The sequence below is a fragment of the Stegodyphus dumicola genome, chromosome 12 (assembly GCF_044657685.1).
Source record: "Stegodyphus dumicola isolate Sdum_Otavi_A_Nest chromosome 12, ASM4465768v1".
Lineage (NCBI taxonomy): Eukaryota > Metazoa > Arthropoda > Arachnida > Araneae > Eresidae > Stegodyphus > Stegodyphus dumicola.
Genome location: NC_140779.1, coordinates 114,833,100 through 114,855,814, shown reverse-complemented (window position 1 = coordinate 114,855,814; position 22,715 = coordinate 114,833,100). Strand labels below are relative to the sequence as shown.

The 22,715-nt window shown below is 34.0% G+C and overlaps 1 protein-coding gene across 1 annotated transcript; it reads right to left on the bottom strand.

Moving 5' to 3' along the window:
- Positions 1-1,322: 1,322 nt before the first annotated feature.
- Positions 1,323-20,988, bottom strand: LOC118191222 (uncharacterized). Its single transcript, XM_035362026.2, has 3 exons — positions 20,876-20,988; positions 9,090-9,480; positions 1,323-1,443 (listed from the first exon to the last, which is right to left on the bottom strand). The coding sequence occupies exons 1-3, from the start codon at positions 20,885-20,887 to the stop codon at positions 1,439-1,441; spliced, it is 408 nt and encodes a 135-aa protein (XP_035217917.1). The 5' UTR covers positions 20,888-20,988; the 3' UTR covers positions 1,323-1,438.
- Between the last annotated feature and the right edge of the window lie 1,727 nt (positions 20,989-22,715).

Sequence of the window (22,715 nt, the reverse complement as noted above, 5' to 3'; positions counted from 1 at the left end):
TGTATACTAATACGGTATATATGTATATTAATGCTGTAATATTAATTAAATTGCTATTTCGTAGTAAAAGCAAGTATAAGGTATGAGGAGTTAAACTCAGCAAAAACATTTTTCAAAGATTAATTTCTGAATTCTTTAAATAAATAATATTTTGAAATACGAAAATCGAATTTTATGTATCAAAAAAATTATAAAAATCTTTACATCCTAAATTTATCTAGTAATTTTTAAACAACTGTGCAGGTATATTCATCTTACGAAATCTGCTTGCTTGATTTTGTTTTTTAGTTAATTATTTCCTTTCTTTAAAGCAATTTGAATTTCATTAAATTCGTAAGGTATTTCATAAGGTTTATTTATGTTAATTAGCTAGTTATTTTTATGTTTCGAATCTGTACTGTCACTTCCCTTTCTCCATTTTCCTGCCAGAATACAAATTAGTTCGCGTATTTTTAAGTGGGGGTAAAAAGTATAAGTATCAAGTGAGGATTTGTAATTTAGTCACAGCGTGTTCTGCCTGCTGAAGGCCACGTTATTAGTTGATTCTGTTGAGAGCAGTTGACTGCGGCGTTGCTTTATTCTCGCCATTAGGCTTGTCACAGCGATATTTAGGTCGATGTGACAAACCTAATGGCGAACCAACTTGCTCTTTTTCTGTGTAGCCTTTGGACTAACTACAATTTACTTAGTTAAGATAAATTCGTTTTTCTTATTTACGCCATAAATACTGGCTGGCTTTGTAAGCATAAGTTGTATCTTCTGTCAATTAATCTGAGTTAATAAAAGAGTCTTTTACATCCCTTCCAAGTCTCTGTCGTAGTTTTCAAGACATAACGGTAAGCGACACGTCGCTCAAGTCTTCAGAATTCTCACTCAGTGAATCTCACCAAAGAGGGTGAAACTCTGTACCTTATATAAAATATTTTAATTTGATACATAAATTACCCATTTTGGTAGTCGCTTTAATACATATTTTGCAATTTATAAGTAGAGTTAGGAAGTAATTTTGTTAGAAAATAATCCTGTAATAATAAATACCGATGTTTATTATTATTATTATTATTATTATTATTATTATTATTATTATTATTATTATTATATTTTTTCGAAGAAACTTGTCTTTTTTGAGGTAGTAATGAAAGGGAGTTTGTCACCATGAGAAAATTCATTGCATTATTGTTCTCAATAACAGATATTAACTAATAAGCAAGCATTATATGTTATTGCCAACTAATATTTTGTGTCTTTGAATAGTTAGTATCTGGCACTAACTATTCCTAGGAGAGTAAAGAAATATAAAAAACTGAGCAATAAAGGCATAATTAATTTGTACTGATCAACATTTATTTCAATATCCATTCTTTTTACAATAATCTTCTTGGGGGTCGCATACTTGTTTCCGTTTACACTTTCAGTTTCCTGAGATTCAGTTCATTAATCAGCCTGAAAAGAAAAGTTTTCTTTTTATAAGTCAGATTTAACATTCATGCGAATGACACATCTAAAAATATAAAAATAATAAATTTTAGCCCAAACGGATGGTAGTCCAGAAGGGCTATTAGTCTCAAGATGGCATTTCGTTTCATTTCACTAAAAAGGTGAATCACTTTTTAAATTACTGCCACCAAATATTATCCCGCTGTATTATATTTAAAGAAATTAAATAAGAATCTGCATGAATGTATGTATGTTTCTCGCATTGTGAAAAACGACGGTCCCTAGAGCCATCAAAATTTGAACAATGTAATCCTCCACTTGGATACCCGAATTTAGAATTTGTTTTATTATCTATTTAAAATTTGTAAAACTTTAACGAATTTTCGATTGACAAATTCAACGATTTCAAAGCCAGCAGTGACAACACAGTACGAAAAAAAAAACATTTTTATCTCCAAGACTGTGTATCGGAAATTCTAAAAATATGTTGTTTTTAAATATTCTGTGATATTTCTGTTAAACTGAATTTTATATGGTTTAAGTGCGAAGAACGTGATATTTAATAAATAAAGGTAACACACAAAACGTTAAAAAAGCGTCCCTTTGGGCGTAATATGAAATCTGAAAGCTTTCAGTTTTTTTTAATGAAGTTAAACAATAGAGGAGGAGGACATTGAATAAATTTTGATTTATTGTTATGACAATGGAAACAGAATGTGCCGAAAACGTTTATTTTAATAGAGTAATACCTAGGAATACTGCGTAAAACCAACTATTCCTTCCTAAGTACTTTTGCACTTAATACAGATAAACAGTGCGAAAGCAATCCCGAAAAATTATTTATTATGCAGAAATGCCTTCCTATATGATTACTAATGATACCAAAATTAAATATTTTGCGCTCTTTTTTAAACTTAATATGATACTCTTGTGTGCGTACGGGGTCGTAATATATTCAATGCGTACGGAATTGATGATAGATTGATAAAATTTCATTTAACCAAAAGGAACACTTCACAGTTCTGGAACTTTCCAGGAAAATATTCGTATATCTCTTTTCAGAAGGCCAGAGTCATAATCAGTAGTTACCACGTCAAACTACTAAGAACGTTAAAAACCATGCTGTGAAAAGCGCATCTGAAAGTCGAAGCTCTTACGGATATCTCAGTCAAAGAATATATGGGGAGAAGAAGTTAAGCTTCAACGGCACAGCAACGCCCACAGAGAAAAATTGAGTCTAAAATGTACAAGATTTTGGCAAACTTTACAGGAGTGAAGCTAGGTCTTGAAATTCGTCTCGCATGCGCTTTAACCCCTTCGAGCCGGGTAGCGAAAACGCGCGCTTATCGCGGAGGCCGGCAGTGTCTTCCGCGAGCGTCTCTCCAGGGCCGGGGGCTTTTTTGCTACTAAGCCTAAATCCATGAAATTTCCGAAGTATCAACGCATTGTTTAATAATGCTCTATAGAGTATTTAAACGGCTTGTGCTTTATAGATATTTTTATATATATACTTTAATTACCTTATTTCTTGTTTAAATGCATATTTTACACATTTTATTTTAATTACTCACCATTTTATGACTTTTAACATTATAATCTGAAAACTAAATATATTACTTAAAATTCTCTTTTCGTATGAAAAATTTTAAAACAGGGATCTACACACAGTCCTACGTTACATTCCTTGAACTCGTAATAACTCATTTGCCGTTTTGGAGGATTTTTCCGGGAATGTGAACAAACAAAGCATCGTCGTCTCATTTTTTATCAGTCTCTTCTGAACAAAGTTTTGGAAAATGTCTTTCAGTTAATCTTTCAGAATCAATATCAGAATTTCAGAATCAATATCTGAAATATTTTGCATCTTTTCTGCTATTTCATGCTCTGTTAAACATTTTCGACGCTTCGACATTGAAACAGTAAAAACAGAAAGAATTCACGTCTAACAAGATCTAATTATTTTCTAAAAACTGAACTGTAAACCGAAATACTCAACGCTTTAGCGCATATAAAACTTCTACTTACAATAAACAACTACCACGTGCGAATAAAGTGCGATTTAAAGAGACGTCATAAATCACGCCATTCGGAAACATTTAGTTCCTCGTTTGTTTATATAATCAAAAACAAGTGTATGTGAGTCATGCTTCTCTCATTTCAAGAAGGTCTAATGCACATGTATCTGAAACCATATGGACATACAGTGCCATCTTCTGGCAGAAATTATAGTTTGAAAAACGTTCCAAGGTACTGGCACAAATACGTGACAGTCGGTAGAGAATGCAACAATGCTCTGGCACGCCTGCGTGTCGGCTGGTAGATAAGTGTGTTCGTTGCTGGCACGTATACGTGACAGTCGGCGCGAAGGGGTTAAAGCCAGAAAAACTTCTCATTAAACAAACAGCATCTGAGAATCAAAACCGTGAAAAACAACCTTATATTTAGCGTAGGTATAATGAAACACTCAATCGATTTCGAGGGCAGCTAAAGGTCCCTCCTCATCAGGAGAAAGAAATACATAGAAAGAAGAAAATAGGAATCACAGAAACACGTGGTGCTTATCAGCACTGCACGTCGTTATAACTAGATTTTTAATCAGAGTTGCACTGGCCGCCTACTTTTACTGAGCCAGGCTGTCTGATCAAGCATAAAGAAATATTAGCGAAGTTAAAATAGGGAGCGAGGGGCAAATGCACATTACGCTCAAAATCTGAACTTCAAATAATGGAAATCAACCACTGAACGGATTTTTATACCCTCTGGTAGTACCAAGTGCGAGGAGGTAACGCCATCTATCGGCAAAAATAATTGAATTAAGACAGTAGAATTTTAAAGGCATTAGGAAGGACTGGATTGGACTTCAAATCATTAACTAAACTTTCTAAATCTTTGTGAATGTGAAAAGCCTCAAGAAAATCCAATTCGCCTATGGAAGAAGCCTTTTGGATGATTTTTGCAGACCCAAAATCAAAATTATGGTTAAAAGTCCAGCTATGATACGCTATTGAAGACTTGTTAATTTCCCCTTTTTTGACATAAGATTCATGTTCCTTGATACGAAACTTCAACGCTCTTTTTGTTTGGCCAATATATCTTAAACCACACTGACATGATATACTATAAATTCCCCAAGAATTCAAGACAGAAACGCAATCTTTTAGAATCGAAGGGTGAATTTTATTAATAGGGGAGAAACCGACTTGAAAATTGAATTTCTGGAGACGGACAGATCGTTGTTATGGACAAACACACATATATTACTGGAGTCTCTAAATTGATAAATGAAGGCCCACACTGCTCGATCCCTAAAGATCCTTCAACTTCGGACCTCATGAAAGTAAAAAGTACTATTAAATCTTCCCACATTCTGCCAACTCAGTTGAAGAAATCACTTATTCCGCCTATTACTAATTGCGCTAGACTTTATGCTCTTCCAAAAGTCCACAAAACCGGTATTCCTTTTCGACCAATTGTTTCCAACATAGGTACTGCTTCATATCCTTTGGCCAAATATTTAGTTTCCAGATTTTCTCCTCTACTTGATAACAATATTCACACTGTAAAAAATTCTGTTGAAGTCATTGATAAACTTAAAAATATTTCCCCACTTCGTTGCATTATGGTTTCATTTGATGTCAAATCATTGTTTACTAATGTTCCGGTCAAAGGAGCACTAAATTGTCTTGAAACTAGGCTTCGGGAATTTCACTTCACACATACTGAAATTAATGAGTTGGTTTCGCTTACTAAAGTTTCTCTAAGTCAAACCCACTTTGTTTTCCAAAATGCATATTTTCGTCAAGTTGAAGGATTGGCTATGGGTAATCCTCTCAGTCCGGTACTTGCTGACATTTATATGCACTATTTTGAGATGAAATTATTTGATAAATTATCTTTTCGTCTTTGGATTCGGTATGTTGACGACACTTTCGCACTTTTTGACGGTTATAAAGAGGATTTATCCGAGATTCTATCTATTATGAATTCAATTGATCCAGCCATCCAATTCACTCTTGAAATTGAATCCAACAATTCCCTCCCCTTCCTCGATATTCTTATAATCCGCAATGAAACCGATTTTAGCACCACTGTGTACCGTAAACCCTTTGCAGTTTGTTTACCACCCCATGCCAAGTCATGCCACCCTGTTAAGCAAAAAATGGCTTCTTTTTACTATTATGTTTTCCGCGCGCTAAAAGTTTGTTCCTCTGAATCTTTGCTTACCAATGAACTTAATTATTTGAGAGCAGTTGCGATTGACCGTGGATTTTCTCCCGTGATTATTGATAAAGCCGTCAAAAAAAAATTTTCAGATTCCCATCAAAGAAGACATTCCACTGTTAGAAATAATATCAATGACCTTGTCGTGCTTCCATTTTATCCTTCTGTTAGCTATAAAATTGCACGGATTCTCCAGAAATTCAATTTTCAAGTCGGTTTCTCCCCTATTAATAAAATTCACCCTTCGATTCTAAAAGATTGCGTTTCTGTCTTGAATTCTTGGGGAATTTATAGTATATCATGTCAGTGTGGTTTAAGATATATTGGCCAAACAAAAAGAGCGTTGAAGTTTCGTATCAAGGAACATGAATCTTATGTCAAAAAAGGGGAAATTAACAAGTCTTCAATAGCGTATCATAGCTGGACTTTTAACCATAATTTTGATTTTGGGTCTGCAAAAATCATCCAAAAGGCTTCTTCCATAGGCGAATTGGATTTTCTTGAGGCTTTTCACATTCACAAAGATTTAGAAAGTTTAGTTAATGATTTGAAGTCCAATCCAGTCCTTCCTAATGCCTTTAAAATTCTACTGTCTTAATTCAATTATTTTTGCCGATAGATGGCGTTACCTCCTCGCACTTGGTACTACCAGAGGGTATAAAAATCCGTTCAGTGGTTGATTTCCATTATTTGAAGTTCAGATTTTGAGCGTAATGTGCATTTGCCCCTCGCTCCCTATTTTAACTTCGCTAATATTTCTTTATGCTTGATCAGACAGCCTGGCTCAGTAAAAGTAGGCGGCCAGTGCAACTCTGATTAAAAATCTAGTTATAACGACGTGCAGTGCCGATAAGCACCACGTGTTTCTGTGATTCCTATTTTCTTCTTTCTATGTATTTCTTTCTCCTGATGAGGAGGGACCTTTAGCTGCCCTCGAAATTGATTGAGTGTTTCATTATATCTACGCTAAATATAAGGTTGTTTTTTACGGTTTTGATTGTCACATTAGCGTGTTTCTCTTCTAGTCTAGCATCTGAGAAGTCGCCACTGCGCGCTATGTTGGTAGATATATATATATAATAAATTCAGCAGCAGGAATTTTTATGGCGTTGAAGTGTTGATCTACAATGACTGGGAAATTGGAGGCGAAGGCAGGTTAAATCTTCAGTTTTATTTTCAGCAACATGTTGCGGCTACACACAAGTCGGCACATTAAATGCGCCTGTTCCAAAGGGCTTACATTTTTGATAGATTTGCAGCAAAAAATAAGAAGCAGACAAGACTACAGTCCAGCTAAGGCAAAGGGTAGAAAGAAAGTGCGTAATGTTCAGGATGAAATCTTAAGTGAAACTGAATCAGTTTTGGTTCTCAAAGCATTTTGATTGGATAGTTAATATTGCTGTACAATTATTATTGACTGCTTGAGCTTTAGTTCTATTTACATCACCAGAATTACGTAAGAGTCATATGACATAGATTTTTCTCAAAATAATTTACGCTGCTAATTTAATCTTTTATATATTGTTTATTTTTCTTACATATACGCTTGATAACCACCAATTTTAATAAAAATAGGGGATGCTTAACTGGGTGCTATAGCAGTCCCCTATATAAAATTTCAACGTTCTACGGCTAATTGTTGTTGATTTTGTTATTACTAATGCTCACTTGTCTGACCTATAGTCAGCCCAAGCCCACGAAATACCTCGGGGCAAGGAGCGCAAGATGCGCCTGCCGTTGGCAACAGCCTTGAGCATTATACAGGTGACAGTGCGATTTAGCTCATTCTTCCCCAGTTTTGATGGAGAGCACCCCGGGGAACGGGTCCAGGGGTCTTCAACCAAACCACATGAGAGGACTTTCGGCTTGCCGCATATTTAGAGTACCCCATGCTGCACCGACACTATACATTTACAAACATCCATATCTTCTCCGGGATTCGAACCCGTGCCTTTTGGCACGGCAGTTTGCGACGCTAACCTCTATACCGAATGGGCGGCCACAGCTAATCGTTTTTGAGTTATAAAAGATACATAAATACATACATTCATGCATAAAAAATCCTTTTAAATCCATTTTAAATAAGCTTTACAATTCATTTTGGAAAAAATAGTCCTTTACTCTGTCTGCACGTTCAGAAGTAACGCAAAAAATCGTCCAAATGATTCGGGAACAGTCAAAATGGATATTACATTAAAGGATGATACGTGAAATTTTTCGCCATTACAGTAATTCTGAGTCTCCATACAAGAAAGCAAAAATTAGAGGCAATTTTTTTGTTGCAGTTTAAAAATGAGCTGCGACAATTCTATAAGAAACTAAGGATGCTTGTGGAAATATGAAACGTTCTGTCATTCAGTGACAGTATGTGCTTTAACAGACTATTTCATTAACCTTATCCATGCTTAAATATTAGATAATTGCATTTTTTAAACTTTTTCTTAATGCTTCCAATGTATTTATTTTAAGATTTGCTAGTCCATTATTAATATGGTTATGAGGAAGTACATAGCGGCATCCGATTTATAAAATGCATGCCTGCGAAAAAAATTTTTGAAACTTAAGTCTGAGGTGAAATAACTGCATCGATATAAGAATTAATTTTCTTAACCTTTAAAATAATTTCCTTTCTGACATGTTCCGGAGATTGAATCAAATGTATGCGCCTTTCCTGCAAACTAAATGCAATTAGGGATGACCAGGTTTTAATAGTATTCATTAAGGCTTAAGATTTAAAATCAATCTTAAGTACTTGCTCCGACTAAGCAGTGTTCATTACTTGAGCTTGCTCTAAAAATACCTTTCAAATTTTTCTTCTAAGCCATGTTATTCCATGCAATAGTTCAATGCATTATTGTATATCATGTTACTACGTTAAAAGAATAATCAGAAAAGTCAGCTATTTAATAGAAATGTATTGCTACTCCACGAACCCTAAAGTATTTATCTTTCAACTATAATCAACAAACTCAGCGATTTAAAAGAATTATGTTGTCACTCGGCAAGAGCAAGACATTTGTCTTCTAAATTTCATCAGCAAATTCACCAATTTAAAAAAACATTGTGTTGCCACTGACCAAAATAAAATGTTTATCTTCCATGTGCCAGTGTGTTGCAACTCGGCAAAACGTCGAGGTACTTAATTTTGCTTTAAAATTTAATCTTTAAAATTTCTTTGAAATTAATTGATTCGCAGAATAAGAGATTTAAAAGCAGTAAATGCAGTTCTTCATCTCTATATTATTACTGGCTGGACTCGTGATATTGCACTAACTTCACTCTTAAAAATTACTGTATATTTTTTTCTTTTTTATAATAACTAGCCGCTTGCATGACAGCCGCCTAAAATAGTTTAAAAAAAGACAAATTTTAGGTTAATTAGGCAACAAAATTTCTTTTATTGCTTAAATTTGAATTAGTAGATTATTCACCTTGACGAACTCCTTGAGCAAATGGCACGCGAGCCAAAGGAGCGGCATATCCACTTGGGTTGACATTTTGTTTACCATACAGACCAACTTTAGTTCCTCCTAAAGAAGCACCGGTGACGTCCAGCCCACCATCAAATGAGCCTTCACCACCAGATGATTTGCTGTACAATCCTACTGGGGCATCTTCTAGAGATACTGCATATTCTTCGCTGCTGCCGCTAGATGGTAGGGAAGGATAAGGTATGGGTGGATAGAATGGAAAGAATGGGAAGAATGGTGGGAAGGGGGCAAAGTATGGCTGAAACGATGGTACTGTGATGCGAGGATAAGATGGACGTTGCGGGTATCGTTTCTGTGCGCTGACAGCTACAATGGTGGCAAAAATAAGGACCTAGAACATAAATGAAATAAATAAATATCACGTGTAGATATATGAATAATGATTTCTAAGCCTAAATATTGACAAAACTATTAATACAAGCTTTTCATAAAAGAAGCAAAATCACCTGTCTTTTAACTTTCACATTGAAAGGAAATATGTTTAAGAAATTTCGTCTCGAAATTACACCTTATTTTCTGGCAATAAAGGGCGTGTTGTTGAGATGCAGGTGTATATAGTGGAACTTTTAACATCTTAGATACTGCGTAGATGACGGAGAAGACTGTAGTGGCTTGAAGGTTTCAGAGTGGAAAGCATGATGACGCAATTTACGACAACGTATCTTGAAAAACCACAATCTTTTTTTTTTCTTTTATGCATATCAAATCATTTTTTTTTTCAGACAAGATTTTTCCTAATCATATTTGGAGAGAGTAAGTTGCATTTTGAAGTACGACGTCGTTTGAAGCAAGTAAAATACATTAAGCATCTACATACAGCATACATTAAAAGCATCTTGCCGGCAGGAGAGCTTCTGCGGAAAAGTGGGAGAGTTATGGTACTTTCAGAGGAAGAAATTGGAAGTGAGAAAGTTTCAGTTCAGAGTTTTTGTTTACAAGTAATTTGATTGGACAAGAGGCATCTGTATTAAAACGTTATGTAAGATAGAAAAATCTGGAACCTGTGAGAAGAGATAAATTTAGGTGCAGATCACCAAATTTAGAATTTTAATTTTGAGGTCGCCAATTATTATTATTTTTTTTTTTTTTTTGAAACAGCAATCATATTTTTTATGTTTTACATATATATACCTGCATATAATATATATATATATATATATATATATATATATATTTCATAATTACAAAATACATTTTTAAAAAACGCAATGTAATTATCCCTTGTACTTTCGAGTATTAAGCTGCTGAAAAATTATCAGTAAAGACATAAAGTTAGAAATTTAGAACCAATTTTTCATAAAAACCAAAACTGAAATTCATAAGTAATAAATTTCAAATAATCTTATAAATGCAAAAAAGAATTTAATAAATATTAAAATCAAAACACTTCAAACAAGCAATATCCCAATTCAAAAATCAATGAAATTTAAAGAAAAATAATAAAGGAATTCAATCAACTTCGTCATGCCACTTCGTCAGAAGGAGCAACATTGATTTGAAATCTCTCAACTTCTGAACAACAGAAATCTCTTTTCTACAAAATCCTTGCTTTTCTGTATCCAGAATGAGCCGAAGAACCACTTCAATATATTTTAATTATAATAGTTCACCCGAAAATTCTTTGGATAATGTTCTCTTTGTTTAAAGGTAAAATTTTGATTTGAACTTTTCACTAAAATATTTTATTATTTCACTTACGTTTTCAATTCTTTGAATAGTTCTCTTTAATTAAGAAGAAAAAAAAATTGATTAGAGTTTACTTTGCTTTTCTCTTGGTTTGGGCAGGGGCCGGAATTTTCGGGCGAACTATAATAATTAAAATATTTTCAAGTCGTTCATCGCCTGAATCTGCATACAGAAAAGTGAGGAATTTTGTATAAGAGAAATTTCAATTGATTTCAGTGTTCTTCCTCCTGACGAAGTGGCACTGAAATTGATTGATGAAGTTGAAGCATTATGTTCTTTTTTCTTTAAATTTCATTGATTTTTTTTATTTACGGTATTGCTTGTGTGAAGTGTTTTGATTTAATATTTATTATACTCTCTTTGCATTTATAGGATTATTTCAAAAGTTATTACTTTGTAGGGTTTATGTTTATTTTAACTAACATTTATTTTAAGTTTAAGCTATCATTCCTGTCAAGCCTTTACTTCCCCCTAGAATTGCCAATGCCAGAATATGTAAATCGTAGTAGAACGCGCAGAGTATTCAAATTTTAGCAGAAGTAATTGAGTTTAAATAGAAGGGAAGCGAGATTGTAAGTGTGCTTCTTGAATCACGAGCGTGAAGGTTGCTTGGTAGAAAGTTTAAGAACCGCGCGTTTCGGCCTGTGTGCCTATTTCGACAGTTCGTTGAATCTTTCAAATTCTTAATCAGAAGTTTGCTGAATCTCAGCTGTATCTTAGAACGCGGTTAAGTTAGTTACGATTATAGAGCCTCGTAGGTAGTGATTTCGTTATTTATTCATACTGTCATTTATTTTTAGTTGCATTTTTGTCTATGTTGTTCAACCGCCGGGTCGGCGTAGTTTGTGAGCGTCAAGTGAACGCAACTGTGATTTCTAAAGTGAAATAAAAAGGGAGTTAAGCCCTTCTTAAGAGTTTGTGTAATTTCCAGTTCATAGCAGTCACTACTACTGTTGCTGACAAGTTGGGGCCTCCCAACATCATAACTTATGAATCTGAACTTTTTGTCTTTGTGAAAAATTGGTTATAAATTTCTTACTTTATGTCTCTGCTGGTATAAAATTATCTATGTTGCATTAGCACATGCATATGTACGCAGACCGCCGATATGACATCTACCTCCTTAAACTGTCTTTCTTGTAAATTCCCGAGGCTGTATAATAAGTCATTTTTCTCTCTTAGTAAAATACATCCAGTAAAGTCTGTTTAAGATTCAATCCTGTTTGGTATTAAACAGGATTAAAAACTCTTTTTTAACAATCGAAAACCTCTTACATGTATTTTACAGAATACACGATGCTAATATATTGTTACGAATTTGGTATTTAAAAAGCTAATGTTAGTTCAATTACAAATTAAATGATTTTATTTCTCGCGCAGTGCAGCGCGTGACGAATATTAAAAGAAAGCTAAGCCGTAAAATTGAAATTACAAGAGCGCGTGCATTAAATAAATAAATATCTCTTTTTGATTTCGAGAAAGTACTGGAAAATTCTAGCGCGTGATTTTAAAATCTTATAAAAGGAGGAAAACATCTCAGTTTGTAGTAGTTGCTTAGTTTGTTGTTGTTTAGAAAACTGCTCTTGTTGATTGTAGCGAATTCGCGGATTAGCGTTCTTTAGCTGTTTTTAATTGCGTTCTATTGGACATTTGAGTAGTTAAAAGATAACTACTGTGAGATATTGTAATACTGCATGATAATTTGAGAAAATTTAAGCATTTTTTTTGTTGTGATAATAATAATTTTTTTTTTTTGTTCATTTTTCATCGGACTTGTGCATTCATTTCATAACGAACCCGTACGCACGCAACAATTTTTGGTGTCAGAAGTGGGATTTGAATGCCAATAACAAGAGCGATGGAAGAGCAATTAAGGCAGTTAATATCAGGCTTTGCCTCATTTAAAGAAGAAATTAAAGAGGAAATGAAATTGGGCCAGGAATCCGTTAAGGAAGAAATGAAATTGGGCCAGGAATCCGTTAAGGAAGAAATGAAATTGGGCCAGGAATCCGTTAAGGACGAAATGAAAGCCGTTCAAGCTGGTCAAGAAGAAATGAAAAGAGAAATTACTTGCATAATAGAAAATAAATTTGAAGCTATGGAAGGCAGAATTGACGCAGTTGAAAATAAAGTTGGCCATATTGAAGAAAAAGTTTCTTCCGTAAAAGATCATATTGAAGAAAGAGTTTCTTCGGTGAAAGAAGAAATAGAAGAAAGAGTTTCTTCTGTAAAAGAACATATAGAAGGGAGAGTTTCTGCTGTGGAGGAACGAATTGAAGGAAGAGTTTGTGCCGTCCAATACCAAATCGAACAACAAATTGATGAGAGAGTTTCTGCAGTTGCCAAAGAAATGGATACTTTAAAGAAATTCGTAACGTCGGCAGGGAGCATGAGTGATGATTTTAAATTCTTACCAATGCCTGCTCGTCCACCTCTGAAGCTATCCACGTATGATGGGAAGACCTCCTGGCAGGTGTATAAGACACAATTTTCTATCGTGGCGGATGCGAATGGATGGGATTCCCAAGCTAAGGCCTGTCATCTCGCCGCTTCTCTAAGAGCCGACGCAGCGGATATCCTTCAGACTCTTCCCGAAAACAAAAGGTTAGATTTCGAAGCTCTATCCGGCGCTTTGGAGCTGCACTTCGGCGAGAAATGTTTAAAAGACTACAGCAGGCTCCAATTAAAATCTCGTCAACAGCAGCCTACCGAAACACTTCAGGAGCTCGCCGCGGATGTTGAAAGGCTGTCCCATCTCGCCTTTTCGGAATGCCCGACAGAAACAAGGGAAATCCTGTCCTTACAATACTTTATCGACGGCATCCGAGATACTGAAATACAGAAAGCTCTTCGAATGGCAGATGTAAAGGACATAAAAAGCGCTCTGTTGTACGCCATGAAGTTCGAGGCAGCCCAGCAAGCAACTAGTAGAGATCGCTACCCAGTTAGAGCTGTGCGAGTCCATGAGCCAGTGGATCAACTGATGGCTCGTTTAGATGATTTAGCCAGACAAGTCGAAGATTTGATACGGAGTAGGAGCGAGAAGAAAGTGGCTCTAAGGTGTTGGAGATGTGGTAGTGAAGGTCACCTAAGACGGAATTGCAGAACACCCCAGGGTACGGAATATAAAGCAGATGATTTTACCAGACAAGTCAGTGGCTTGAGACGGAACAGAAGTGAAAAGAAACTAATTCTAAAGTGCTGGAACTGCGGAGTTGAAGGCCACATACGAAGAAACTGCAGAACACCCCGAGGTACGGAAAATAAGACCATTTCCCAGCAACAACGCAGTAAACAAATTAGTAACCATATCAAGGACGGAGGTTGCCAGATAGTGAAAAACCTTGTTTTAAAGCTCTTAAAATTTATACAGTGAGTGGCAACAATAACGGACTGTCCATCAATGGGAATATCGATGGAGTTCCTTGCAGTATGATCATTGACACAGGAGCTAATGTTACCATCATTAGGAAAGATTTAGCTGAACAATTTAAAGATAAACTTATTTGGACGCCATCCTGTGTTACCCTTCAGACTGCGTCTGGTGACAAGATCGACATAACTGGGAAGTTAAACGTAAACATCACGTTTGGAAGTGCCGCCTACCATCACACGGCATATGTGGCGGATATTACAGATCCATGCATACTCGGATTGGACTTTTTAAGGAAATACAATTTTTCCTTAGACTTGAAAAACAACAAACTGCTTTCAGGATCTAAAGACATGACTATCCATCCTAAGAAGGGATCCTCACCTGGAAATGCCGACGCTTTGTCCGAAAGAACCAGCTCGAGAAACAGCCGAAATCATGCTAGGGTCGAAAAGAAACACCAGACTACCAGCTATTCTCCATCTCAGATGCTCTTCGGTCGAGACCTTCGTCTGCCTTGTGACCGCCTGTTTCATCGCCGTACGGATGCGCCTTCATCGCCTGAGGAACACATCCAAGATGTCAAGGCCCGTTTTGAAGTGATGCACCGTTCCGCACGAAAGCGAGTGAACTTGGCGACGGAGAAAGTGAAGACCAGATACAACACGAGAGCTGCTGGACATAGATCCAACGAAGGAGACAAGGTGTGGTTGTGGAACCCGATTCGACGAAAAGGAGTCAGGCCTGATTTACAGTCACCTTGGGATGGTTCGCACACAATCCTAAACAGGCTAAATGACGTCATGGTTCGGATCCGTGAGTCTTCGAACTCTTACGACAGGTTAGCTCATTACTATGGCCATAGTACATAATGTAAATAATTGTAAATAGTATAAGACCATGGTCCATTTTGTTTTTAAATGTGTATTTGATTTGTTTTATGTATTGCATTTATTGTTCATGTTGTTTATTATTGTAATGTAATGCTTATTAATGCATTTATGCCACAGTTGTAAGTTTAGCTTCCTGTCCAGGGATTGTACTGCCCGGGACGTGCAGTCCTTGGGAAGGGGGCAGTGTTACGAATTTGGTATTTAAAAAGCTAATGTTAGTTCAATTACAAATTAAATGATTTTATTTCTCGCGCAGTGCAGCGCGTGACGAATATTAAAAGAAAGCTAAGCCGTAAAATTGAAATTACAAGAGCACGTGCATTAAATAAATAAATAAATATCTCTTTTTGATTTCGAGAAAGTACTGGAAAATTCTAGCGCGTGATTTTAAAATCTTATAAAAGGAGGAAAACATCTCAGTTTGTAGTAGTTGCTTAGTTTGTTGTTGTTTAGAAAACTGCTCTTGTTGATTGTAGCGAATTCGCGGATTAGCGTTCTTTAGCTGTTTTTAATTGCGTTCTATTGGACATTTGAGTAGTTAAAAGATAACTACTGTGAGATATTGTAATACTGCATGATAATTTGAGAAAATTTAAGCATTTTTTTTTGTTGTGATAATAATAAATTTTTTTTTTTTTTTTTGTTCATTTTTCATCGGACTTGTGCATTCATTTCATAACGAACCCGTACGCACGCAACAATATTTATCAAGATATATTATATCAATATCGTTTATCAGACACAGCTGATTTAAAAAAAACCTTTAACCACTTGGTTAAGACTTTAGCCACTTGGTTAAACCTTTAACCAAGTGGCTAAAGTCTTGATGAAGTAATAAGGTTAAATTCGTTGCGTTCTCCACGTATTAAAAATATGTGACCTGATATTTCACAGGCATACCTCCTGAAAGGCCTCCATAATCCTCAAATGGCTCTCTAAATTTAATTCACAACTTAAATTAAATAAAAGTAAGAACAATTAGTTAAATTTGGGTAACCAAAACTGAAGTAAACAGAACATAATTATCTAAATGCGGTAATTATTGCGTAATAAGAGATAATTATTGCGCATATTAATGATTAATAAGAAATTTTGAAACATAAAATAAATCAAGAAACCTAATTGTTTTAGCTTGCTTTGTGCCAAAATTCCCTATATATAGTGGTATGAAATTACAAAGTGCTGATGGAGAATTAATTGGCATTTACATCTTTTAAAATGATAAACAAATGTTAAGAAAATGAACAATGTATTGAAAACAGTATTGTAAAGTGTTACTTTTAAATTTTTTAAAAACATGTCTAATAATTTCAAATATAGGATAAAAAACAAGACTAGGAATGTGGAACAGGGGATGTTCGTATTAATTCAGCTTAAAACATAATTTATATTTCCGAATTTCTACCAAGCAGCGTTCTCAAACTGGCAACCCGCGGTTTCTCATAGCAATTTTTCATCGCGCGCTGAAACATTTCCCGTAAATTAATGATTTGGAGCAAATTTTTCTGCCGTAAAAAATAAACCCCAGAAAAAAAAAAGAAAAAAAAAAATTAAGCAAAATCCCAGAAAATCTACTAATGAAGTTAATTCATTTACACTGTGATAATTTTTACACATTTACACTGTGATATTTATCACATTTACTCTGTGATAATAAATCTTATTCAATGATTTGAAGATACAGATTTGCTTAGCTTTTATTCGTACTCGTCAAATGATATACATCCTCAATTAATTCATAATCTGCAGTAAGAGTAATCGCTTTCTTTGGGAGTACATTTGTATATTTGTTTATGAACAGGTGTTTTAGGCAGCTGATAATTCAAAAGTCTAAGAAAATAAAGTGCGGGTAGAGCGTGCGATCCCCCCGCCGATCTGGTTTTAGTCGAACGTATTGTGCGGGACATAGCAAACTTTCCGTCAGCAACGAATGATTGGTCTGCGTTCTCTACCTCTTCCCAGTCTAAACGTTTCAAGCATGTCACTGCTACACTGATGACCGGATTCTGCAAGTCTGGGTTCTTCTAAAGGGTGTATCACACATTCAAAACATTTCGGAAGAACAATCGTTTCCTACAGTTTTCCTGCTTTGTCACATGATATAAAGCAGCCAATCACCACGGATCACTTTACTAGGTCTTCATTACAAATGATGGTTGATGATGAGGAATTCGATGTTGATAGCTGATTGGGTGTTGAAAACGAACAACTTATTTTCTTGCGAAAAGGAGGAATAATCGTGCGTCTTTTTTAAAATGGTTAAGCAGGCAGAAAAATTGTTTGAAACAGCTGCTCATCCGAAATAAATGGATGCGTGATAGCAGAGTAAAAGACTATGTTCTCGTAGAAAATTAACAGCAGTTATTTCACTTAACATAACTACTTGTAAACCTCTGTTAATAACATCGTAGAGATCTTCTTTTTCTTCTCCATAAGCTCCACAGCCTATTACAGGCCACGGCTGTCTCTCCACGTTTCCTCAACCTGGCCCCTTTCGGCGCAATAGCCTTCCATCAGTTAACTCCAATTAACCAAAGAATCTCTAAGTTCTTTGAATGATTCTTTGAAGAGATTCTTTGAATTAACCTTAAATCTTGCTCGACATCATCTATCCATCTAGTGGGTGGTTTTCCTTTTCGTTTTACTCCCTCAATTCTCTAAAAGGTTATCTTTTCGGTTGGATATGCATCATCATATCTAAACAGATACCCAGCCATCTGATACGAGATTCGTAAAGATCTAGGCTTCGTTAATTATCTAAATTGCTTTGAAAAATGAGAAAAGTATGTACTGCTTTGTATTTTATTCCTTTCCTAAATACTCTGAGATATCTAATAAAAATATCAACATAGTTATTATAAATTCATAATATAATAACTATCTAGTAATATATTAACATGAAGAAAATTAGGTAGACCGCAAGCTATACCAGCAACGAAAGGAACCAGATTTAAAATGAGTGTTTACCATCCGCGATGAAGATAGCTCTGGTAATTTTTCACCCAGATTAAAAAAATTTTCAAAAGCGCAACGTTATGAGGTGTTGTAGCTGAAAATTCTAGTAAGGAATGAAAGTTATGATTATTTACATACAAATGCATGTACTTTTTCTGTAGCGTTAAAGAAAAATTTAGTAATTAAAAGAATAAAAGTAGGGTTGTAATTATTCATTCTCAAATTTTGTCCCATTGAAGCATTTTCATAAATCCTTAGTTTTTAATTTAAATAAGCTATTCAGTGGTTAATTCAACATACTAGAATTGTTTGAAGTAAATGGTAGTCCAAAAATTTATTTAAAAGTCAACACTTTTCAATTAAAAAGTTCCAGTTGCAAACATTTCTTGCAAATATCAACCTCTGAGACCGAAACTAAGCATTAAGTGATTTTTTTCCCTTTGCTTCATTAGTATTATTAAGTTATAGCTAGAAATGTAATATTTAATTTTCTTAATTTTTATTTTTTAAAAAAAAAAAGTGTTCTCGTTCAAAATATTCTAGCCCATCAGCTGCTTTCAAATCACGCATTTAGCCAGCATGAAGTTTGAGTTTGGTGACCACTGATATAAGATATATTTTACATACTCACAAGGGAAACAAATTTCACTATTCTGCATGAATTTATGATTTAGCTCCTTCCATGTAAATAAAACAAATTGGTTTTAAATGAATTTTCAATTGTATTACTTCCTTTTAACTGCTTTGGGATATGTTTTGAATTTATGGAATAAATTCTTAACTGTTCTGAACTATGGTCGTATTCAGAGAGCCAAATGATAATGAAGAAATGTCCAAAGATTCTGAAGGCAATTCTGTTGTATCAAACATCTCAGAAAATTTAAAAATTGACGATTTTTTTTAACAAATGAAGATAGAAACCTCTACAAAAGCGAAAGAGAAGAAACCAAATCCTGCAGAGAGAATTAGACAAGAGAAAAAAGATTGAAGCGCAGATTCACTAACTCCTAGAGCAATACCAGAGTTTAAATATAAGAAGGAAGAATATAGAAAAGCTATTGAAATAGCAGTCGAGACACTATAAAGGCTAACGCTACACGTAGCTCACATAAGACCTGGGTAGGTGAAAAGCTGTGAGCCAATCGATGCAAGAAATGGACACTATAGGAAAGAAAATACTTCCTGGCAATCCACAAAGAAACTGTGATAATTTAATAATTTAAATACATAAAAAGGATCATATATTGCACATAGAAAATTTTATTTTAAATTTCACTACTTTGCAATAAATTCATGTATCTGAGAAAAACGTTAGCATTAGATAAACTATTCACTCGTAGGAGAGAAATGAACAAATTGCTATTTTTGGATTATTTTTAACACTTCGAAGATAATGTCGTAACTCGATATTATTATTTCCAGTTTATGATAACGGCCTTTTTTTTATAAATAAACATTTCTGCTAGGCAAGGCTGCCTAGCATCTTTCATTTAGCTTTGATGTTGTAAAAGTGTGTATCTCAATATAACGTTAATTTAAAAAGATTGTCTATTTACAAATATCCAAAAAATTACAAGTTTTCCAAAACAAAGAAACTTTCATAACAAACTCTTATCTCCTCCTGTATTAATTTTAAGTACCTGGATTCTTTAACAATACTTTGCAAAGATTTTATTTCATACCATGAATGTCATAATTAAAATAGACTTATAACAACTGTAATAATTTGATTGCAAAATTCCTAATTCTACTTGAGCACATTTATTTGCATCTAAATTTAAAACTTACGGTTGTAATTTTGTAGTAAAATGTAGACTGCAAGCCTTTTTGTATATTTATTTCTCTAACGTTGATCAAGCGCATGAATAATTCTGTACTATTTTAATAATTTGTTATGTAAACATTTTAATTCAAAAACGAAAATAAAAAACATCATTGCCTTTTATCATCAACCTTTTCAGTATTAAATTTCTTTTCATTTAAGTTTAAATTTCATTCAGTGATAAAGATATAATTCATGAGTTGACAACAATGGATAATGAGATCAGTTCCAATGATCTCTAACTAACATCACGTGACTTATATGAAGCTAACGCTAACAAACAGTGTAAATGAACTCAGAGATCACGTGCCTTATGTACAGCTAATGTAAGCAAACAAGGTCACTCTTCCTCTTCTTCTGTTGCAGAATCCATCTCATTACATTTAATTTTAAATTAATATACATACTGGTAATAAAATTTTTTAAGCCCAAAGGAAGAGGGAAGTAATTCATCATTTATGGAACCATTTCGGCATGAGTGACATTAAAAATTAGTTTAAACAACTAACTAAAATAATATTAATCATTTAAATTTAATTGTTAAAAATTAAACTTTGTTGCTCATTACTTTATATTTTGACAGTTTCAATAACAAAATAACTTTAATATCGAAATTTTCGCTAATAAATATATGACGTGGAAGAAACTTTAAGATTTCGTATTTTTTTTCATGCAACTGGAGAAGTTTAAACTTTTTCTGGAAGAATGTTTGTATTTTTCTATTATCTTTAATTTCATTGGAAATTCTAAAGTTTCTAGGTAATATGAATAAAAAAAATTCCTCTACCACAAATCTCTGGAGCAAACTTTCGACTCGGCAGCGTTTAAAGTATCCTCTAACTGCAAACTGATTGTCTATTTACAAATATCCAAAAAATTAAAATTTTTCAAAGCAAAGAAACTTTCATAGCAAACTCTTATCTCCTCCTGTATTAAGTAAAGCATAACTACTGTATGATTATCTATATTTCACTAATTAGCTAAATAGTTTACTTACCAACAGTTTCATGACTGGGTCTGGGAATTCTAATCTGCGCTTCTAGTAAATAAATACCAAAAGAGACAATGTTAATACTGCCATTAAATTTTCATCATTTATATACTCTGTGAATTGTTTAATTTATCCGCAGAGACAAGCTATTATTCTTTTCCACAGACAGCGTATCGCATTTTTTACTGAGTCTCCAAAACTGTTTTTTGCAGTGGTTTGCAGATGCCAGAACATATACTGTTTAAGTCATGGAAAAATTCAAAACACGGTTTCAGTTTTAAAATCGGATGTCCAACAGTATAGAACTATTCTGATCTTCCTATTGCTTGTGTTAATTACAGAACAAGTATGCGTGAATGATCGGAAAACGTAGATAATCCAACGGTATAAGCATGATGTTTAAAATAAGGTTAAAAAAACTAATAATAAAATTTACAAAGATTTTAGTTTTTCTTCCAGGAAATGTTTGTAATGTTCTTGACACTCTACTTTCGATATGCATATAACTACTATATTCATGAAAATCCTTATACACGCGGACTTTATTTTCAAAAGCACTGATTGTAGTTACGTACTTTCAATTACAAAAATAATTTAAATAAGGGAAACATTTAGATTACAGCGCTACTTAATTAAAAATTTTTGTAAAAATTACGAAATTTAACTTTTTATATGGCCCTTCGGCTTGAAGTTATATAAGGATCCTAACTATAAATATTAAGCTCTAGATTTCTGAATGACAATCAGGCTCTAAATAATGTAACTTCAGAAGAAGTTTTAAAATAATTTTTTGTCATTTCGTCAGCCTAACAGTTGCAAAACTTCTGCAACAAGAGAATAATCTCTGCAGCATACGGGAAGACAAATGTTAAAGCAAGCTTCGATAATTAAATTCACAAAAATGTTTTTCTTGACCAGAGGTACTGGTCCACTGATTTAGATGCTCATCAGCTTGTTGGATACCTTCGATGGAATTTAAAAAAAAAAAAAAAAACTAGAGATAGTGCAATATCCTCCGAAACTTGTTTATATAAAGTGAAGAATACTGAAAGAAGGACCCGAAAAAAGAGGAAAAGTACATGGTGGAAAGACCCTTGTCACAGTAATTATAGTATAAGCATACAAATACAATAAGCCCAGACTGTAGACACAAGTACGGATGGAAAGGTGAAATCAGTACAAATATTTACAAGACAATTATATTTACATCAAGCAAGAGTAATTTACAAAAATAAGTTAGCACGAATATATACTATACTGCGAAAAAAAAAGGGACAGTTCTATATCTCCCGTTCTACTGGTCCGACTGACGAAATTCAAATTGCGTTTTTCATGTCTCGAAAGTGCGACAAGGATACATATTAGATATATATATAGCATTATTCTAATTCAGGTATTTTGACACAAAACCGGACGTTTTTCTGAAATGACATGCCAAATTTTTTCCATATTTCGATTTACCACTCAAATTATGCCTAAATATTAAACTTTATAAAATTTGTGCAAAGAAATTCAAACATTTATTTTAGACGATTTTTTTTTTTTTTTTTTTTTTTTTTTTTTTTTTTCAGTTTGCGCCAAGAATAATTCACCTGGCGAACTTCTTAATTTAAAGCGACCTATTTTCCTTTCCCTTTTTTCATTGCAGACAAGGGGGAAAAAAGTCCTCGTTCATACTTTCAAACAATTTTAAGATAATCACATTTGGCGTTATTACCGCTTATAACAAATATGCCAAATTTCAAAAGGAGCCAATATGTAAATTGATGTATATCTTAGAAAATTTTGAATAAAAGAGCTCTAATTTTATGAAGGTGTGCCTAGAAATGGATCTACTTTAAGGTAA